Genomic DNA, 21,112 nt, shown 5'->3' with positions numbered 1-21,112 from the left:
TCAGGAATGACTTAAAACTAAACAATAATAATGTAAAAGGGTAAAGAGCCCCTTCAGTCATGAGGCGCAAGTCCAAGCAAGATTGTTTATGGAAGACCAGCAGTCATCCATGGATACCAGTTTCCACTCTCCATGCCACAACATTATCCAAGGGAAAGACAAAAGTCAAAGCAGCTTAGCATCAGTAATGTTGCAACTCATTTCTATGGATGACTGGAGCAACGTGAAAGAAAGTGTCTTGCTCTAGAACACAACACACAGCCTGGTCCGAGAATCGAACTCACTACCTCATGATAGTGACCCCAGATGCTCTAACCACTGAGCCATAATTTTCATTATAATTACATCACTTGATGTTTCTGATTGCAGCAATAACAGTAAGTAAATAAATATGTATTTCCTTTCTGCAAAGAATTTTTATATCTTAACATTTGTTTTTTTAATATATTTCAGGTTTTTGGAGAGGTTGCTTACAAAGCCAGAGGAAGGCAAGATCTATTAGCTGGCATTGATGAATTTTTAGATCAAGTCACTGTTCTGCCGCCTGGTGAGTGGGACCCTAATATTCGTATAGAACCACCTGCTGTTGTGCCACCACAGGTAAATCTAAACTCATGAAGTGTTTTAATAATCCAGCAAGCTTTAATTTTCTAAACTAAAAGTAACTGCTATTCTTCATATTGCTGTGCCATTTCTCTCCATAAAAAATTAAAAAAACATTAAAATAATTAAGGTGCCAGAACATAGTATAAGTTGGCTGAATGGTTAAAATGTTCTCTTCTCTATAACATTGTCTCAAATGCAATCTACAACAAAGAAGGCATTATGGACATAGGGTTTTCTAACATACATGTCTTTGTGTTAACCAATTCCATGTGTATGAAATTCAGTTGACAGAAACTGTACAGAAACCAATCAGGTGTGTGTTTGTGGGTGTGTCCGTGTGCATGTTGGTATGACTTTCACGGACTTTCTAAGAGTGTTTTACTGCTGGATGCCTTTCTTGTTGCTAACCTTTTGGCTGACTTATGATGCACAGAGAGGCAGTGTGCCTATTCTTAAAACTGGGCTATGTACATGCGTGTGTGTGCATATACATGCATGACTTTGTATGTGTGTGTATTCATGTGTACTGATATTGTGCAATGCATGCACACACACTTGCTTACTTACACACACACACACAATAAAAAAAAAACATTTTGTAGTATTTCAATCCACATTACTTGCCTTCTCCTTATGCCCAGTTGACATTTTTACATCTTTTTTCCAATGTTGATGAAATAAGTACCAGAAAAAGAACTGGAGTCAACAAAGTCAACTTAAAGCCCCAAACCTCTTAATGGTGGTAGTATACCCAACATGACCACAATCCAGTGTTGAAAACCAGTGACAAAAAAGAAAAGAGTCAAGAAATAACAAATAGCATGCATTTTCTGCCACTAGGGAATCTGAAATCATTAGGGATGTTATAACCCAGGAAGTTTTTATTTACCTAAACTAAAAGCAACTGTCATTAGTTTTATTACTTTTAGGGTGTGGACTAATAGAATTTTTAGAGGCTAGAAGAAATGTCTTATGGTATTTGTCCCAGTACTTTATGTTATGAGTTTGAGTCCCACCAAGGTCAACATCATCTTTCATTGTTTTCAGAGTTAAGAAAATAAGTACCATCTCAGCTCTGGGATCACTGTAACTGACATTCCCCCTCCACTCAAATTTGTTGGATTTGTGCCTGCATTGGACAAAATGCTTAGTGGCATTTCTTCTAGTTTTTTAAATCCTGTGCTTGAATCCTACTGAGGCTGACTTTGCCTTTCATCCTGTTGGAGGTCAATAAAATAAGTATTAATCAAGTATTGGGGTTGATATAATCAGTTTCTCCATTCACTCAAAACTGCTACCAAGGTCGACTTTGCTTCTCATCCTTTCAGGGTCCACAAATTAGGTACCAGTGAAACACTGGAATCAATGTAATCAACTAGTTCCCTCCCACAAAATTTCAGGCCTTGTGCCTTTAGTAGAAAGGATTATTAAGGCAATAACCTGGCAGATTAATTAGCATGTTAGATAAAATGCCTTGCAGTATTTCCTCTGGCTCTTTTCATTCTGAGTAACAATTTTGCTGAGGCCAGCTTTGACTTGCATACTTTCAGCATTAATAAAATGAAGTACCAACAAGGTATTGAGTGGGGATTTCATTAACCCATTAAGTCCCACTGTCCTATAAATAGGACACTGAATGAGAACATTAAATAAGCTATATCACATTGTCTCAGTGTCCTCTTTATAGGACACTGAGTATTTGCATTTCTACTTGAAGTAAAGGAGTTTTGATAATTATTTTTTTCATTTTCACCTATTTTCAATCATCTGTAAAAATTTAAAAGTAATATTCGGAAATTTAAGTACTCTGGGACTTAATGGGTTAAGTAACCCTCTACCCAACATATTTCAGGTCTTGTATCCATTGTAAAAACAATGTTTCTATTATTGTTAGTATTATTATTCTCTGGTGTGGCTGTGTGGTAAGAAGTTTGCTTCCCTACCACATGGTTCTGAGTTCAGTCCCACTGTGTGGCACCTTGGATAAGTCTCTTCTACTATAGTTTTGGAGTGACCAAAGCCTTGTGAGTGGATCTGGAAGGCAGAAACTGAAAGAAGTCCTTCGTGTATATATATATATAAAATATGTGTGTGTGTTTGAATCTGTGTTTGATTCCACACCATCGTTTGGCAACTGATGTTGTGTTTATATCCCCACAGTTTGGCAAAGGAGACTGATTGAATAAGTACTAGGCTTCTTTCTTCAACTAAAACCCATCAAGGCAATGCTCCCGCATGGCTGCAGTAAAATGACTGAAACCAGTAAAAAAAGTAAAAGAATAATATAGATGAACCATTTCCCTCCATTTTCAGAGCTGAAATATCTTATTTTTAAACTGAAATAACAAGTAATAGAGTATTTTATAAAACTTTTGTTAGTAGAAAAGCTGGTTCTTGTGCACTTCACTGTTGCTCTTTTCACAAAGGAGAAAGGAAGAAAATGATTCTTGAGTATTTGTAATTGAGCAAAGTTTAGGAGTGGCATAGACAGATCAACAATGATGATGTGGTGGGTGGTTTGTTGTAAAGGACCAGCCATACCACTAGTGTTAGCTGTAGTGTTATTGTCATAGTAACAACAATGGCAACAACACTTTCTACTACTGCTGTCACTGCTGCTGTTGTTGTTGCTGCTACTGCTGCTACTACTACTACTACTACTACTACTACTACTACTACTACTACTACTACTACTACTACTACTACTAACAATTCCTAACTGCAATGAACAACAACATTCAAAACAATAAGGAGAATAACTTTCACTAAGGTTGCTGGGGATTGGGATAGATTTGATCTGGTCTTGGTCATCTATGGAAGAGGAGGAAGAGATCCTGATGAAGAAATTGTACATCAGGATAATGCAGAAATATTTGAGACCATTTTATAACATTTTGGAAAGGAAACTATGGCAAAAGGCTTATACACTTATTGACTTCTTACAGAGATAACTCTGTAAGAAGGCAAAGTGTATATATAAGCCTTTTCTTATGTGATATTGAAAAAAGACAAAACAATCTGGTACAACAGGAAAATCAGGGAAGGGTTAATATTGAAAAACACTATTGAAAAGAAAAGCAGACTCAAGAAGAAATGTTACTATTATGTGAAAAGTTTTGATTTATTTTCTCATCTACTAAGTTGGTCACAAGTGTCAGAGTAGCATTTAAGTATATATTATCCTTGTTAAGTGCTGTTAATTATATATCCATGGATTTTAAGTGTTATCAATAATGTGTTTGCAGGTGTTTAAGAGTTGTTAATTATACATCCATAAAAGGTGCTAAGCTAGCAGAGCCGTCAGCATGGCAGTCGAAATGCTTAACAGCATTTCTTCAGGTTTTACATTCTGAGTTCAAATTCTGCCAAGATTAGCTTTAATTTTCATCCTTCTGGGAGTTGATAAATGAGTGCCAGTTGAGCACTGGGGTTGATGTTATTGACTAGCCCTTCCTCCAAAATTTCTGACTTTGTGCCTATAGTAGAAAAGAGTTATATACTTATGGTGCAGGCATGGCTGTATGGTAAGAAGTTGGCTTCCTGACCACTTGATTTTGGGTTCAGTCCCACTGTGTGGCACCTTGGGCAAATGTCTTCTACTATAGTCTCAAGTCGAATAAAGCCTTGTGAGTGGATCTGATAGACAGGAAGAATCCTGTCGTATTTATAGATATATGTATATCAATGTGTGTTTGTGTTTTAGTGTCTGTATTTTTCCCCTGCCCCAACACTGTTTGACAACTGTGCTGGTGTGCTTATATCCCTGTAACCTAGTGGTTCAGCAAAAGAAACCTACAGAATAAGTACTAGCTTAAAAAGAAAATAAGTACTGGGTTAACTAGTTTGACTGAAATTCAAGACAGTGCCCCAGCATGGCCACAGTCTAATGACTGAAGCAAGTAACGGTATGGAAGGTAGCAAGCTAGCAGAATCAATAGCATGTTGGACACAATACTTAGAAGCTTTTCTTCCAGCTCTATGTTGTGAATTTAAATTCTGCTGAGATTGACTTCGCGTTTCATCCTTTCAGGGTCGATAAAATAAGTACCACTTGATCTCTGGGGCCAATATGATTGGCTAACTCTTACCCCAAAATTTATGGTCATATGTTTACAGTAGAAAGAATTATATATCCATGAATAAAGACAGTGGAGTTAATTCTGAGAGAGAGATTTAGCTACCATTTCTAACAGGTCAAGTGACCATATAGAGACTCACTTGAACGGGTGAGTTATTTTGAGTTTTTGTTATTATGAAAGAAATCATTTTTGTTGAATATCTATTATGTTCAGTTCTGTAATTTTCAACCATATTTAATGTTTGATTGTAATTAATATGCTTTTATCTTTAATTCTGTCTATGAAAGGGAAACCGCAAGTCAGTTAAACCTACTTCAGTTTGTGCAAAACAGGATGAAGAGGAGGAGCTTTCCCATTGTGATCCAACTTTAGTTAGAACTGGAAGGTAGGAAATAAATTTTTAGAATCTTTTTGCCAGGTTAAGTTTGTCTTTAAAAAAGAATCCTGAGTGTGTGGCTAAGAAGTTTGCTTCCCAACCACTTGGTTTTAGGTTCAGTCTCACTACAGGGCACCTTTAGCAATCATCTTTTACCATAAGCCTGGGTTGGCCAAAGCCTTGTAAGTGGATTTAGTAGATGGAAACTGAAAGAAGTTCATCATATGTGTGTGTATATATATATATTTGTCTTATGAAGAAAAGCTGAAGATGCTCGACCTTTATTCTCTCAAAAAACGACGACGCCATGGTGATCTCATTCTCGCTCACATCATAAGCGGAAAGTGTAACCTCTCGAAAGAGCCGTTCTTCACTCCTGCTCCAGAGTGTGGGCTGTGGGGTCACTCTGAAAAGCTCTATCTACGACGATTTCATCTCAATCAAAGGAAAGGGGCTTTCTCTGTCCGGGTTGCGGATCCGTGGAATAAGCTGCCAGACGAGATAGTGAAGATGCCAACAACTGCTCGGTTCAAAGTTTCTCTTGACTAGAAATGGACTAAACACTTTGTATGACCACCCTCCCTGTCCCCCTACATGGCCTTGCTTTTGCTTTTTGAGCCAATAAAAATTGAATTGAATTGAATATATATATATATATATATATGAGGTCTAATCAATAAGTATCCGGACTTTTGCCATAGTAACAAAGCTAAAGCATGCAAAGTGAAGCTGCTTGGCACAGATTGACTTTGAACTCTGCTGTGCATACGCACTAAGTTTCAATGTTCTAACTCACTTCCACTATTTAGAGCAGTGCTTAGAAGAAAGGTGTGTAGCATGTGATCGTCACATTGACTATGACAGAGAAAGTTGTCATGGCAATACCTGCACAGAGGCCTAGTTAAAGTTGCAGAAAGTTTATGGAGAGGAGTTTATGAGCCACACACAAGTATACAAGTGGTTCAGAAGTTTCCAATATAGCTGAACAAATGTTGATATTGACAAACGTTCTGGGAGACCTGCAACCAGCAGAACTGAGAAAAAACATTACAGATATGCATGCAGCTGTGAGGGGAAATTGTCAAATCACCATCCATGAGTTATTAGAGGATGTGCAGACTAGTTACAGTTCAGTTCAGTTCAGTCCATTATCTCTGAAGATTTGGGTATGAGACGCATGTCTGCCAAGTTTGTGCCAAAACTGCTTTCAGCTGACCTAAAAGACGCTCGGGTTTTAATAGCACAAGGTCTCCTTGATTGTGTCGAGAATGATGAAAACTTTTAGAAAACTTTGTGTCGGTTCATTTGATGAGCATACAAGAATTTAAGTTGCATGGAACTGAATCAAATTGTTATTAAATGATATATGTAACTCTTAGCAAATGTGTTGAGTTCGACTTTCTTTCATTTGTCCACTCACTTGCATACATACATACGTACATATGTACATACTAACATAGATAGATAGATAGATAGATAGATAGAGAGAGAGAGAGAGTGAGTAAGGGAAATAAAAGCAACTAAGCTTGATATAAATATATCTAAATGAAGTACAAAGAAATGCAAAATAAAAGTACGGAATAAGATAAGAAAATATGTAATTTTATAACTCAACAGCTGTTTCAGGAAATCTGGGTTTACATAATCATAATAACCATAAATTGCAAATGAAATGTACAAAAACTTATGGCCATGTAACTGGTTGCACATTTCATCAGCAATTTATAATTATCATAATCATTACATAACTCCAAGTTATGAAATTCCATATTTTCTTTTCCTATTCTATACTTTTATCTTATATTTTTTGTGTTCCATGTAAACATATTTATATCAAGCCTAACTGTGTTTATCTTCATTACTACCTTCATATCAGCTCCATTTAGATTTCTGTTATAGTTATCCTTTTGAGTCACCTATTGTCTGTCTATCTATCTCTATTTATCTATCTACCTGTCTGTTTGTCTGTCTATCTATCTATTTATCTATCTGTCTGTTTATCTGTCTTATCTATCTATCTATCTATCTACACACACACACACACACATGCATATATGTGTGCTTGTGTTTCCTTATCTCAACATTGCAAGATGGGCATGAGCAGACATGAATACTCTGTTGTCCATCCCTCTCTTATCCATGATGCTCAATTATCTAAATTTTGTTGAATTAATCATGTGTTATCTTATAGCTTCAAGATTTCAATGATGCATTTGTATATTTTTAAAATGACAGTGTAGGGAAGGTGTGAGAAATTGGATCTAGTCAGTTTTAACATAAAACAGATGGAATATTTGGGCCAGATATGGTCAGATTAAATGCTAAGGGATTGAAGCTAAGTAGACTAGAGCAACAGGAAATGAAGTGCCCAACTCAAAGGAACATTGCACCACTCCATACAGGAATTGAAGGCACAATAATCCAGAAACTATAACCAATAAGCCACATGCTTTCACAGAAATATGAAAGAGAAGAAATATAACAGTGAAGTTAGGGAGCTAAAATACCAAATTTGTAAGGTGTTCTTCCTAGTGTAGTTTATTGCTCAGTTTACTAGGCTAATACTTTGGTATCACTTAGAGTTCGTAGTTGAATACTTAGAAGTATAAAGGTTTTAAGCTGTAAAAAGCCTTGAACCAAGAATTTTGTGAATATCAGAATTGTTTCCAAATCATTTCACTCATGCTAGGATTGAAAGCTAGTTGTAAAATCTCATAAAACATTCTTTACATCCTGATATTCCTAACTAATTTATGTATTGTTTATCTGGGAGCTCTGTAAGTGTATGAGATACAGTTCTTTGAAAGCCAAAACTTTGGTGTATTTCTAAATCCCGGGTGAAACCATTTCCTTTTACTTTCAGTATAAATACCTTTGGGGAAAAGCATAAATGTCACAATCCACATTTCCTTTTCCTTAAAACATAGAACCTATGTCCCTAATCTGAAAGTAACCAATATTTTGCATTGTCTCTATAATAGGATATGGAGTAATGGTGTAATTAATAATGATATTTCATAGTTTTGATAATAATATTTTCATAGTTTCTCATCTTTACCCAAAAATTAATCTGTTTTGCAGCCTATTTGGCGGTCTTATAGCAGATGTAAAACGGAAAGTAAAATGGTACGCGAGTGACTTTAAAGATGCACTACATTTACAATGTATCGCCAGTATTATTTTTCTCTACCTTGCTACACTAACACCAAATGTAACATTTGGAGGACTTCTGGGTCAAGCCACTGATCAGTACATGGTAAGTTCATGATAAATGGATTATTGATTTTTTTTTTATGTATTTATTTTCCTTGCTGTTAATTATGGACTTAACATGTTTTTAATGAAGTAACAATCAGTAGATTGATTCTAAAATAGATGATTCTCCCTAAACGGCTCATTTGAAGCTAAATTTGTTGTAACTGATGCAGAAATACTTAGAGCTATCAAAATACAGGTTTGATGCTGTTAGAATTGATCTATGGAATATAGTATTTATTTTATTTCTGTTGTGAACGATGTTTATAACTAAAAGCAAAGAGGGTTGAACAATCAGCTCAGAGAGCTGTAGAGATCAAACACTGCACCGATATTGCTCTTTTTCAATGGCCACTATTCCTGGAATGACTGATTGTAAAGCAAATATTTTCTTCAGTCTAAGGTTAAATTGTTTTAATTACAAATTGACATAAAAACATAATATATATAATGTACACCTGCTTGTTGTTCCTTCTCCTGTTATTTGTTTTCTGTAAATTTGTACTGTGTGTGTGTGCGCGCGCGTGCCTGTAAAAACATCCATACACACACATATATAGGCAGGTAGATAGACACATTACCAGCCTCTCAAAGTGTTCTGTCCTCCTAGAGTAGAACAACATTCCACTCTAGAGAGTACTGAAAATTTATTTCTAACAGTGGCATAGTTCAGAACTCACTATATTTGATAGGTCAAACCTAGTGCTTAACTGCTGCTTTATTGATCCTTATATGAAATATACTATAATATAATACAATATAATATAATATAATATAATACAATAAATATATATATATATATATATATATATATATATATATATATATATCATCATTATCATCATTCTTTAATGTCTGTTTTCCTTGCTGGCATGGGTTGGACAGTTTGACCAGAGTTGGGAAGCTGCATCAAGTTCCAGTCTAATTTGGTATGGTCTTTATGGCTGGATGCCCTTCCTAACACCAACCACTTTGCAGTATGTGCTGGGTGCTTTTAATGTGTGACTGGCACAAGCGCTTTTACATGGCACTGGCATGAGAACTTATTACTTAGCACCAGCGTGGTTGCTTTTTACAAGGCACCAGCACAGGACTTTTGAAGGCCAATCATCTTCACCAGGGGATGTGGACTTAACGCTTCTACTGTGGAGAACAGGTCTTCTTGAGTACTGCAAAGCACTACCCAACTTGAAGGCAGTGCCTCAGTATGGTTGCAGTCAAATTACTCAAATTACTGAAACTAGTAAAAGATTTTATGCAAAGTCAGTAACTCTTGATGTTAGATAGAAAATTCAAAAACGGTAAAAAAATTACCCCAAAATCTTAACACAAAGTTGTTCTGTCTTTAAATATTAAATATATACAGAGCAATAATGCTAAAGTCACAACTAATGTATTTAAATGGGGTTTTTAACACACCTAAGTTCCAGTTAACAAACTATGCCAAAAAGTAATTGAAAACAGATGAATACTTGTGTCTTCATTTAATGTTATGATTTGGAAATGATTCCATCTGTTCTTGTACATATTTGTTCTTGATGATTTTTGTTGTGACAATGATTCAAATATGAAATAGAATTGCTGTTGATTCTTTCTTGGTAAACTCTAATATGTTGGTTCTGATTACAGAATGCTAACTTAACTATTAGCTTTCAATTTTTATGCAGATGTCATCACTGAGTTATTTTCACTATTTATCACTATTTATTTTTTCATTCTAACCAGTGTATTAACAATCTTGTATTTTTACTTAGTGATTCTTCCATTACTACTTTGGCAATTACAGAGAAGATTATGATTAGCTGTTGATATCATAATAAGAAAGAAATATGTCCATAAATGTTCTATATACTTATCAAAATTAGTGAAATAATGTTAGTCATTGACTGATATTTATCTTCACTGAATAATTACTTCTAGTTAACCTTATGGTGTTTACTGCATAGAATACATTAATACTAACTAAACTGAAGTTTTTACACTGTGTTTAAGAACCAGTATTAAGAACATCTTTTCATTATCAGGGAACAATGGAATGTATCTTGACTGCTGCCATTACTGGAGTTGCATATGCATTATTTTCTGGACAACCACTGAATATTTTAGGGAGCACTGGTCCAATGTTAGTCCTGGAGATGATACTTTACTCATTCTGCAAGTAAGATTTAATAAAATATATTCATACCACCGTAATTATGATTCACTGATCTGTACTTAGACACATACACCATATGTACAGGTATGTGTATGTATGTGTAAATGTGTGTGTGTTGTCATCGTCATTGTCATTTAACATCCGCTTTCCATGCTGGTATGGGTTGGACGGTTTGACTGACAACTGGCAAGCCGGGCGGTAGTACCAGGCTCAGTCTGATTTGGCAAGGTTTCTACAGCTGGATGCCAACCACTGTAAGAGTGTAGTGGGTGCTTTTTACGTGCCACTGGCATCATAGCCAATAAAGCAGCACTGGCATTGGCCATGCTCAAATGGTGCATTTTACATTCAACCAATACGAGTGGCTGATAAGAGAGAAAGAAGGAAATTCAAGTTAGAAAAAAAAAGATGGTCGACGGTTGCATGCGAGCAACGAAAGAGCAAAGGCAGAAGAGTATGCAGCATGGAAGTTATTTATAAACCCTTTAAAAACATACAAAATCCATTAGATTCACTTCAACATTTAAATTTAATTTATGTCAAAATATTTCCATTGCTTTGAAATTGGGACCTGTTTACTGACAAAATTTCTTGCTGACACAAATTAAATCTAAATGTTGAAATGTAATCTAACGTTTTTTGGTGTTTTTTAAATGGCTTATAAACACTTTCCACACTGCAATTGTTTTTATTTTAGCACACTATCTCAGATGAAGTCACTTGCTATGCAAGTACATCTCCATAATATATATATATAATGGGTTTTCTGGCATTAAAGGGATATTGTTTGATGGACAGAGTGATTGGAATGTCAGTCTGTTTTATGCAAGTTTCTTGCTGATTGAAATTGACACTAGCACTGCAAGCCTATGATTTATTTGCCAGTTATACAAATGCTAACTGTTACTGTGTTGTAGTTTATCCCCATGTCAGTTCAGATTAAACAGATCTATGACCAAAAGAAATTCAGGCCAGGTGTATCTAAAGCTTCATTATCCAGATGTGTCCATCCCTTTTTTTTTTAAAGATAAGTTTCATACAATCCTTTTTGTCTTGATGGTTATTGTCACACCATGCATCTCATGTCAGCATGAAAAACAGACAATAAATGATGATGATGATGATGATAGTTGTATGAATTTTGAAGAAGATTGGTAGCTATTTCTATGAGGTTGAGTAACCATAGTAAACTGTATCACTTTGTTGTACTTGCTTATAACTAGGGGATTGAGTAATAGAGTGTAAAATTCACTGGCCAGAGGTACTGCAACCATCATGTTTAACTGTCTAGAAACTTAATAGTTTAGTTACTTGTACTTTCATAATTAATATATATAAGTAAATTTTGGCCACAGGCATTCCAGGTGTCATTTTGCACTTCATGAACAAAGAAGTTTCCATTGACGTTTGACAGAAAATAATCTTTATGAAGAGTCTCCATTTGCGTTTTTTTTTTCTTTTTATATCACTTATTGGACTAAAAATAAGTGATTAGAAGACCAATGGTGCCCACTCAAAACTCTTGCCCACCAGAGAAGTTTTTAGTGATAAAGTAACATTGTCTCATAACCTTTTAGATTTGTAGCGGGCCAGATAAAAGATGTGATATGATGTAGTCCACTACTAAATGTAGTATGTAGATGTAACGCTTAAAGGTTCTCACATCAGTAACCAATAAACATCAAAGAATCAACACCAAGAAGGAAGAAATATTATTGACATATATTTATTCATTTGCCCAACAGGTAGTTAAAGATACAGCAGCGATTCTAGTGATAGTGACAACAAGTTTGGCTCGCTGGTTAGTAGTTGATAGTGTAGAAAAAAGTTGTCTGTCAGTTGAGAGTGAAAAAGTAAGGAATGCACGGTGCTGACTAGAAAGGAAGAAAGGATAAAGATGGCATCGCCTTTCTTGTAGCCAAAAGGGTGAAGGGGAGTGCTGTTCTTGGTTAAAGCTGAAGCAAAAGTAGGTGCTGCTTCGTGGTCTGGCTGATATAAAAGAGAGGGTGTTGCTTCTTGGTTATAGCTGACACATAAGAGAAAGAGATAGGAAATTCTCTGTTATATAGGCTATGGTCAGTAATGTAGGTCAAACCCAAAACAAAGGACTGACCTTTCCTTGACCAGCACATGTCTTAGGGGGTTGAGTGTTTCCTCATCAATCATCTAGTGTGGAGAGGATTCCCTGCTCGTATTGACAAGCAACAAGTGGGTGGATTTGGTTTCAAATCTCAGGCAAAGTCTAGCTAGATCCCTACAAGGTATTCATATACCACAAAATATTTTGACTTCATACAAGTATAAATGTAGTGAGAAGTACTGCTAGGATTGCCGCTGTTATTCTTTTATTCTTTTACTTGTTTCAGTCATTTGACTGCAGCCATGCTGGAGCTCTGCCTTGAAGGGTTTTAGTCAAAGAAATTGACCCCAGGGCTTATTTTTTTCAAGCCTAGTACTTATTCTATCAGTCTCTTTTGCCATACTGCTAAGTTACAGAGACGTAAACACACCAACACCAGTTGTCAAGTTGGGGGGACATAGACGCAAAAACACACACAGATATATATGTATACTTACACACACAGAGACACAGACACACACACACACATACAACAGGCTTCTTTCAGTTTCTGTTTACCAAATCCAGTCACAAGGCCTTGACCGGTCTGAGGCTCTAGTAGAAGACACTTGCCCAAAGTGCCAGGCAGTGGGACTGAATCTGGAACCATGTGGTAGGGAAGCAAGTTTCTTACTGGTGCAATTAAATTTAATATTTTGTGTTTCAAATGTCATCAACTATAGAGCCTCTTGGATCGCTTTATTATATAATACATTTTATGGAATCTTTGTACATTTGAAGTAATTAACAATTAGCTGTTGCTATTTTATTTATTTCAGTATCTTACAAGAAAAATTCATGCGTAGAAGGTTTTATTGCAAATTGTACAGAAATGCCTGTTTTACAAAAATAAATAAATAAAATAAAATACTTCGAGAATCTAATACAGCATATATTTTTATATTCTACTTGCAGAGAAAGAGATCTGGATTTCCTACCATTAAGATGTTGGATTGGATTGTGGACAACTCTAATCTTACTACTGGTGGTGGCTTTTGATCTGAGTGCTTTAGTTAGATACATAACTCGTTTTACTGAAGAAAGCTTTGCTTGCTTGATTGCCATCATCTTCATTGCTGAAGCCTTTAAGAAGATAATTGGCATAAATGATGACTACAAACTCCATACAAATGTGCCGGACACCGGCGTTGAATGTATGTGCTTGTTGCTTCCAAACGATACTGCAAACAGTACAGCAAACAATACTGCAAGCAATATTACAAACAATATTGAAAGCAATTTCTCACTGCCCTTTGATAATATAACAGACACAATACCAATTGATAATGAGTTTACTAAACTCAATTGTTCCAGCATTGGTGGTATAATCACTGGTGACTGTGTCTTCATGCCTGATGTCTTTCTCTTATCAATTCTGCTGTTCATTGGGACATTTACCATTGCAAATACCTTACAGAGTTTTAAGACCAGTCGTTTTTTTCCAACTTGGGTATGTATGTAAATGTTATTTGACTACATTTTATTTGATATGCAAAATATGGTACAAGGTGTTTGGGCTAAATTTGACAGTTTGCATAAAGAGTAAAGAAAATACAATTTTCCATCCAAAAATAAAAGTATTTTTAAAAAATCCAAAGTTACCAACTAAATTATGACTGGCAGATAACAGTTCATTCAAAGTAGCTTCCTTCAGTTTCCAACCTACTGTGCAGCATGTTGCTTTTGGGGCAAGTGTTTTCTACTAATAGCACCAGGCTGACCAGAGCCTTGTGAGTGACCTTGCTGGATGGAAATGGGAAAAAACCTGTCATATATATATATATATATATATATATATATATATATATGCATGTGTGTATTTTGTGTTTGTGTCTCCTTGTTTTAACATTGCCTTACTGTTGCAAATAAATGGCTTCATTTTCAATGTTCTGTGAAAGTATGTCAGGTTATGGGGAAATATTAACCTTACTTGGAAATTGATAAGGGTTGGTAAAAGAAAGGACATAGAAAATTTGTCCTCAGTAGACACTGTCCAGGCCATGCAAGCATGGAAAAGTGAATATTAAAATGATGATGATGGTGGTGGTAGTGGTGGTGTAATTTATTTGATATCTTGCTTGGTCAGGTGATTACAGCTGTGTAAAAAGGAGGGAACCTGTGGTAGAGGTAAACCCAGGAAGACATGGGATGAAGGAGTAAAGCATGATCTTCAAACTTTGGGGCTTCACAGAGGCAATGACTAGTGACCAAGACCTTTGGCGATATGCTGTGCTTGAGAAGACCCATCAAGTCAAGTGATATCGTTGTCATGGTCGATGCTGGTGTCACATAACTGGCACCCATGATAGTGGCACATAAAGAGCACTTTTTGAGTGTTGGGCCTCACAGAGGCAAAGTGGTTGTTCCTTTTGAGTGTTGGGCTTCATGGAGGCAATGACCAAGACCTTTAGCATTATGTCATGCTTGAGCAGACCCATCAAGCCAAGCAAAATCACAGTCATGGCAGATACTGGTGTCATGCAAATGGCACCCGTGCCAGTGGCATGTAAAAGTTCCCCATTACACTCTCAGAGGGGTTGGTGTTAAGAAGGGCATCCAGCCATAGAAAACCATGAGGAATCAGACGAGTCTGATGCAGCCTTCCAGCTTACCAGCCCTGGTCAAACCATCCAATGCACGCCAGCATGGACAACAGACGTTAAATGATGATGATGATGATGATGATCTTAAAGTGAAACTTTGAACTTTTGATACATCAATTGTATATATCATGACTATGTGACTAACAAGATTGCTTCAAACCATATTCTTCTTGGCTCAAACTGCTAGCCAGTACTTTGCACAAATGTCTTTTACCATAGCCTCAAGTCAAAGTTTTGTGAGTGAAATTTAGTGTTTGTTATCTGTGCAGAAGTCTATTGGATTTGTATGTGTGTGTGATTTTAATGAGATATCTGCAATGAAATTAGTAAGCTTAAAGGTCTCAGAATTATTTCATCTTCTCTCAGAACGTATTTACAAAGATTTTGGCTGGTGTTGTTTACACCAATCATTAATGGATTTAATTAAGAACACTCTCTAAACATGGCATGTTTTTATAGTATTGATGAATCTAGCTGCTAATATTTGTCATATCAATTAAGAAATTGTTAGCTGTAATTCATCAGCTATAGAGTTTATGGTACCAACCAGCTCTATATGCAGACAATCAATTAATCAATATTTTCCTCTCTTCTCATCTCAGATGGTGGAGCAACAGATACAGCTGATCATCAGACTGAAAGCCTGATGAGTTCAATGCTAAAAATGGCAGCCAAATCTCTCAAATTTCACACTACATTCTAAAAGACATACACTAGAGAATATAGTCTCTGAAATTGTAGCAGTGATACCAGTGCTGGTGGCACGTAAGAGAACCATCTGAATGTGGCCGTTGCCAGCGCCGCCCCGTCTGGCCTACGTGCCGGTGGCACATAAAAAGCACCATCCGATTGTGGCCGTTGGCAGCCTCGTCTGGCCCCTGTGCTGGTGGCACATAAGAAGCACCATCCGATCGTGGCCGTTTGCCAGCCTCATCTGGCACCTTTGCAGGTGGCATGTAAAAAGCACCCACTACACTCACGGAGTGGTTGGTGTTAGGAAGGGCATCCAGCTGTAGAAACACTGCCAGATCAGAATGGGCCTGGTGCAGCCTACTGGCTTCCCAGACCCCAGTTGAACCGTCCAACCCATGCTAGCATGGAAAACGGACGTTAAACAATGATGATGATATATATATATATATATAGAGAGAGAGAGAGAGAGATAGTAATAGTATGACAACAAAAGAATGAATGAGACCTCGATATTATGTAAATAGAGGAATTTATCTGTAATATAATATGTGACAATTAATCGGTTGCCATAACAGAACTCCAAGTTTTGGATGTTGGGGCAGAAATCTACTCCAGCATCTCGTCAGTAATTTTCCTTTGTTTAACGGTCATTAACATAGCATTTTTATTTGTCTTAATAACTGACGAGATGCCGGAGCAGACTTCCACTCCAACATCTGAAACTCAGAGTTCTATTATGGCAACCGAATAATTGTCTAATATTATATTACAGATATATATATATATATATATAAATCAAAGTGTAATGACAGTACATTGTTATAGATCTATTACAGCTGATCTTACAAGTTGGTTTTGCACCAGTTATTATAAAATAAGATGGCTATCTGATACATGTATTATTCAGGGATGGCATGTATGAAAATATGCACAATTTTTTTCATACCAGCCATTCCCAAAAAGCATGCATATTAGATAACCACCCTGGTAGCCAATATCCTGTTATCTAATATCTGGTGTAAAACTGATTGGAAAAATCAATTGTAATGGATCTATAGTACAGCATATACTTTGATTAGTATATCCATTCTATTGACATATATACGAGTGCATATTTTGTTTGAGGTATGAATTCTTAGATGACCTGTGTGTGAGTATGTATGTGTGTGTGTGTGTAGAAAGACACAATGAAGAATGCACATCTTTAGTTAATATTTTCCAAGACACAAGATACTGATACATGATTCTATTATGTAAGAATATTAGAGTCCTTTGATGCAGTGGTTCTGTACAACTGATTGATTCATATTTATGACTGGAGATGAAAAAATGGATTGTGTACAAAAACATATTGTGGAAAAGACCCTGGAGTTTGCATAAGGATCCTCCAAAATAGCAACCAAAGATGAATATCCATGCCAAAAAGCTATGTTTTGTGTTTGGTGGGATCATAAGGGCATTATTTATTATGAACTTCTCCCACAAAACCAGACCATTAATTCTGCCGTCAAGAAAGGGGTAGTGTTCCAACAAGACAATGCCCGACCACATATGTCTACCACTTGTTTTTGTCCCTACAGAACTCATTGCAAGGAAAAACATTGAACGATTTAGATGGAGTCAAAGTGCATCTAAATAACTTTTTTTCCTTCAAAACCAGTCAAATTTTATGCTGATGGAATATTTAAATTGCTTGATAGATGGGCAAAGGTCATTAATAATAATGGAAATTATCTTATTGAATAAAATTTATTGAAAGGTTAATTATTTATATCCCATTTTGCATATTGAAAAATGCTCAGAATTTTCCTGACAACCTAATATATATAGACAAACATATAATGATAAGATACTCACTGTTGGAATGCTATTGATCATAGTTTTATTTGATCAGGGCTGACTTGGAAGTTAAAGAATTAGATACTGGACAATATTTAATTTCATACTATAATCGTTTGACTTGAAATTTCACAAGTGGTTTTGTTTTTTGTTTCACCCATCTTGGGTTGATAAAATAAGCAACAGATTTGTTGACAAAATTTGATAGCAATATTTAATCTGAATCTAGTCTTTTAAAACAACTGGTGCAGTGTAGTTAGCAAGTTCTGGAGAGAAGCATCCATTATAGCCGTTGCTGTTGTTATTTAACCCAAATTCAGCCTTGATCAAATGTGTTCAAGCCATGATCATCCAGACAGTATCTAGGACTATATTATTTAAGGTGTCCTTCTTTTCTTAAACAGCCATGTGAGAAATTTAGCTACTATTTCTAGCAGGTCGAATGCCTGACCTCGTTAGCGCTACTACAGTACATTGGACGAATTTATTGATCATATGAATTGCTTTCTTCTTCATTGGGTGTGTATCAAATGTGTCATCAAGTCCGGGTTAAGTAGTTTTTATACCAGGATAGAAATTAATGCTTCATTTAGGCAGCTGTTAATTTACTATAGGAGTGGCGAATATAATAATAGTGAATGCTTTAAATGGTGTCTAATGGAGGGGAGACTACTCAACAAATATTATCATTTCATCAATTATAAATTATTAATTGATTTATTTTCTGTTATATCATCATCATCGTTTAGCGTCCGTTTTCCATGCCAGCATGGGTTAGGCTGAGGCACGGCTGTATAGTAAGAAGTTTTGCTCTCAACTACATGGTTTTGAGTTCAGTCCCACTGCATGGCACCTTGGGCAAAATGTCTTCTGCTATAGCACCAGGCCAACCAAAGCCTTGTGAGTAGATGTGGTGGACAAAAACTGAAAGAAGACCATGCTATATACGTGTGTGTGTGTGTGTGTACCTACACACACACACATATATGTATGTGCATTTGTGTCTCCCTGCCTTGACATTGCACGCTAGCTGTAAATGGGTGTTTCTGTCATACAAACAGTATTATTCATTTCCAAAATTCTATAAAAACATGTCTGGTCATGGGAAAATATTACCTTATTTGGAAACAGGTGATAGTTGGCAACAGGAGAGGCATCTGACCATAGACACTTGCCTCAATAGTTTCCATCCAGTTCATACAGGCATGGAAAAGTTGACATTGAAAGGATGATGTTGAAATCTATTTACATCAAGGATGCTCTTGACAAATATTAAGTACATGATATGTACTTTAATTCATCATAAATTGCTGTTGATTTTATTGATGATGGTCCTCTTTCACAATTTTTTAGCCATTTACTAAAATTATAAATTCATTTTCCCACACAGTGGTGTCTTATGAGTTGGTTATAAAAATAAATCTCTAAGAATTATTTGGTTTCCTCCTATGTCATCAATTCAAATACTGCCAGAGAAACTTTTATTTTTAATTCCACTACATAATTTTGTTAACTCTAACCATTCTTCATGCATGCACACACACACACCACCACCACCACCACCACCACCACCACCAAACAAATGTGGCTGCAACTTGATTCTGAGTAATGCTATTGCTTGACTTCCTCTTAAACATGACCAGCATGGATGTGGCTTTTCACTCCTACTAAAGACTTACAATCTCTTGTACACCTATGTGACAATGATGAGCTCCTCTTGTAATAGATGTTTCAATGTTGTTTTGGTAAACCTTCATACGATATTTAGTTTGCCTCCTGACATAATTCATTTCCACACTCTCGGGAAATAGAGCAGCAATATAATTCATTGTTTAACAACTTTCTTGTGTGTGTGACTCCTGGTGACAGGGTAGGAAACAAAACCTGTTTAAGAGCAGATGAACTCAGTAGAGTCAACAGCTGGAAGTGAGAGACTCCTAGTCTTTGTTTAGACCTCTCTCTGGAAGAAGGGAAACTCTGATGTAATACCTGTGGCTTCGTTTGCATCCAACAATGTTGACATACATACATTTATCCATATGCAAAGCAAATGAATAAAAAATATCAAATACAAACAAAAGGAGGTCACAGCAATGTAATTCACTGTTAACAACATCCTTGTGTGTGTGTGACTCCTGATGACTAAAGCCTACCTTATTTAGCCAGACAGACTCACACTTTCTACATGTTAAGTTGGGCTGTATGCCAACTCACTCAGACAAATTTCCATCAAGACCTTTAAGAACATCTCTCTGAAGATGTTCATGCTTGATACACTTTTGTTTGAACCGTTTTGTTATGCTAGCAAGCTGTTTTATGTTTAACACTTTATGCATTGTTTGGTACCCATGTATACCCCTGCAGGGCAGGAACCAAACCTGTTTAAGAGTGGATGAACTCAGAGTCACCAGCTGGAAGTGAGAGATCCCTGGTCTTTGTTTAGACATCTCTCTGGAAGAAGGGAAACTCTGATGTAATACCTGTGGCTTCGTTTGCATTCAATGGTTTTGATATACATACATTTATTAATATGCAGAGTAAATCAATAACAAAGAAAAAGAAACAAACAAAAAAGGCTGATTAATTAGGTTGATGTGGGTGGTGAGCTGGCAGAATCATTAGCATGCTAGGCAAAATGCTTAGCAGTATTTCATCTAGCTTTACATTTTGAGTTCAAATTCTGTCGGGGTCAGCTTTGCCTGTCATCCTTTCAGGATCAATGTAATTGATTTACCCCTTCCTGAAATTGCTGACCTTGTGCCAAAATTTGAAACCATTATTATTAGGTTAATGTCCAGAGAAAGAATAAAGTTATAGAGTAAAAGTATAACATGTGAATGTATGTACACACACACACACATATATTTTATTTACAGTATGGTTCTATAACTTCATTATATCATTTCTAAGAGTTTTCTAATTTTTCAGACTGTTTTCAGTTTGGGAGAGAAAGAGAGAGAGCAGTGAGATGGTGAGGATGTAGTGTAACAGATTGAAATACAAAATATATTAAAAGTCATAAACTCCACTTTATATTATCGCTTTATTCTAAAGAGAAAGTGAATATTTTCCCCCTATCTCACTTTCTGAAATATTTCCATGAATTTCAAATCTTTCAATTTCAAATCTTTCCATTTCCAGGTTCGTCACAATCTCAGTGACTTTTCAGTTCTAATTTCAATTATAATAATGGTTGGTATTGACATGCTTCTTGGTATCCCTACTCCGAAGCTTGAGGTACCTAAAAAGTTTAAGGTAAGTGTTTGAATTGTTGTTATTACCAGATAATAAAGGCAGTGTGATTATTTCATTACATGCATACACATACATTCCCTATTTTCCACTCTCTCTCTTCATCTCTCTCTCTCTTTCTCTTCTTTTCACTCT

General features: G+C 36.0%; 1 protein-coding gene across 2 annotated transcripts in view; it reads left to right on the top strand.

Moving 5' to 3' along the window:
• The window catches only part of LOC115210631 (electroneutral sodium bicarbonate exchanger 1), a 154,218-nt gene that overhangs the window by 115,527 nt on the left and 17,579 nt on the right, over nt 1-21,112 (top strand). For both annotated transcript variants that reach the window (XM_036502036.1, XM_029779276.2), the window contains exons 8-13: nt 454-600; nt 4,973-5,070; nt 8,143-8,317; nt 10,341-10,474; nt 13,506-14,040; nt 20,867-20,980. In XM_036502036.1, the coding sequence (XP_036357929.1) occupies nt 454-600; nt 4,973-5,070; nt 8,143-8,317; nt 10,341-10,474; nt 13,506-14,040; nt 20,867-20,980 (1,203 nt within the window). The remainder of the gene's footprint in view (nt 1-453; nt 601-4,972; nt 5,071-8,142; nt 8,318-10,340; nt 10,475-13,505; nt 14,041-20,866; nt 20,981-21,112) is intronic.

Source organism: Octopus sinensis, linkage group LG4 (assembly GCF_006345805.1).
Source record: "Octopus sinensis linkage group LG4, ASM634580v1, whole genome shotgun sequence".
Classification (NCBI taxonomy): Eukaryota; Metazoa; Mollusca; class Cephalopoda; order Octopoda; family Octopodidae; genus Octopus; species Octopus sinensis.
The sequence above is the reverse complement of the archived record's forward strand: the minus strand, read 5'-3'. Positions and strand labels throughout refer to the sequence as shown.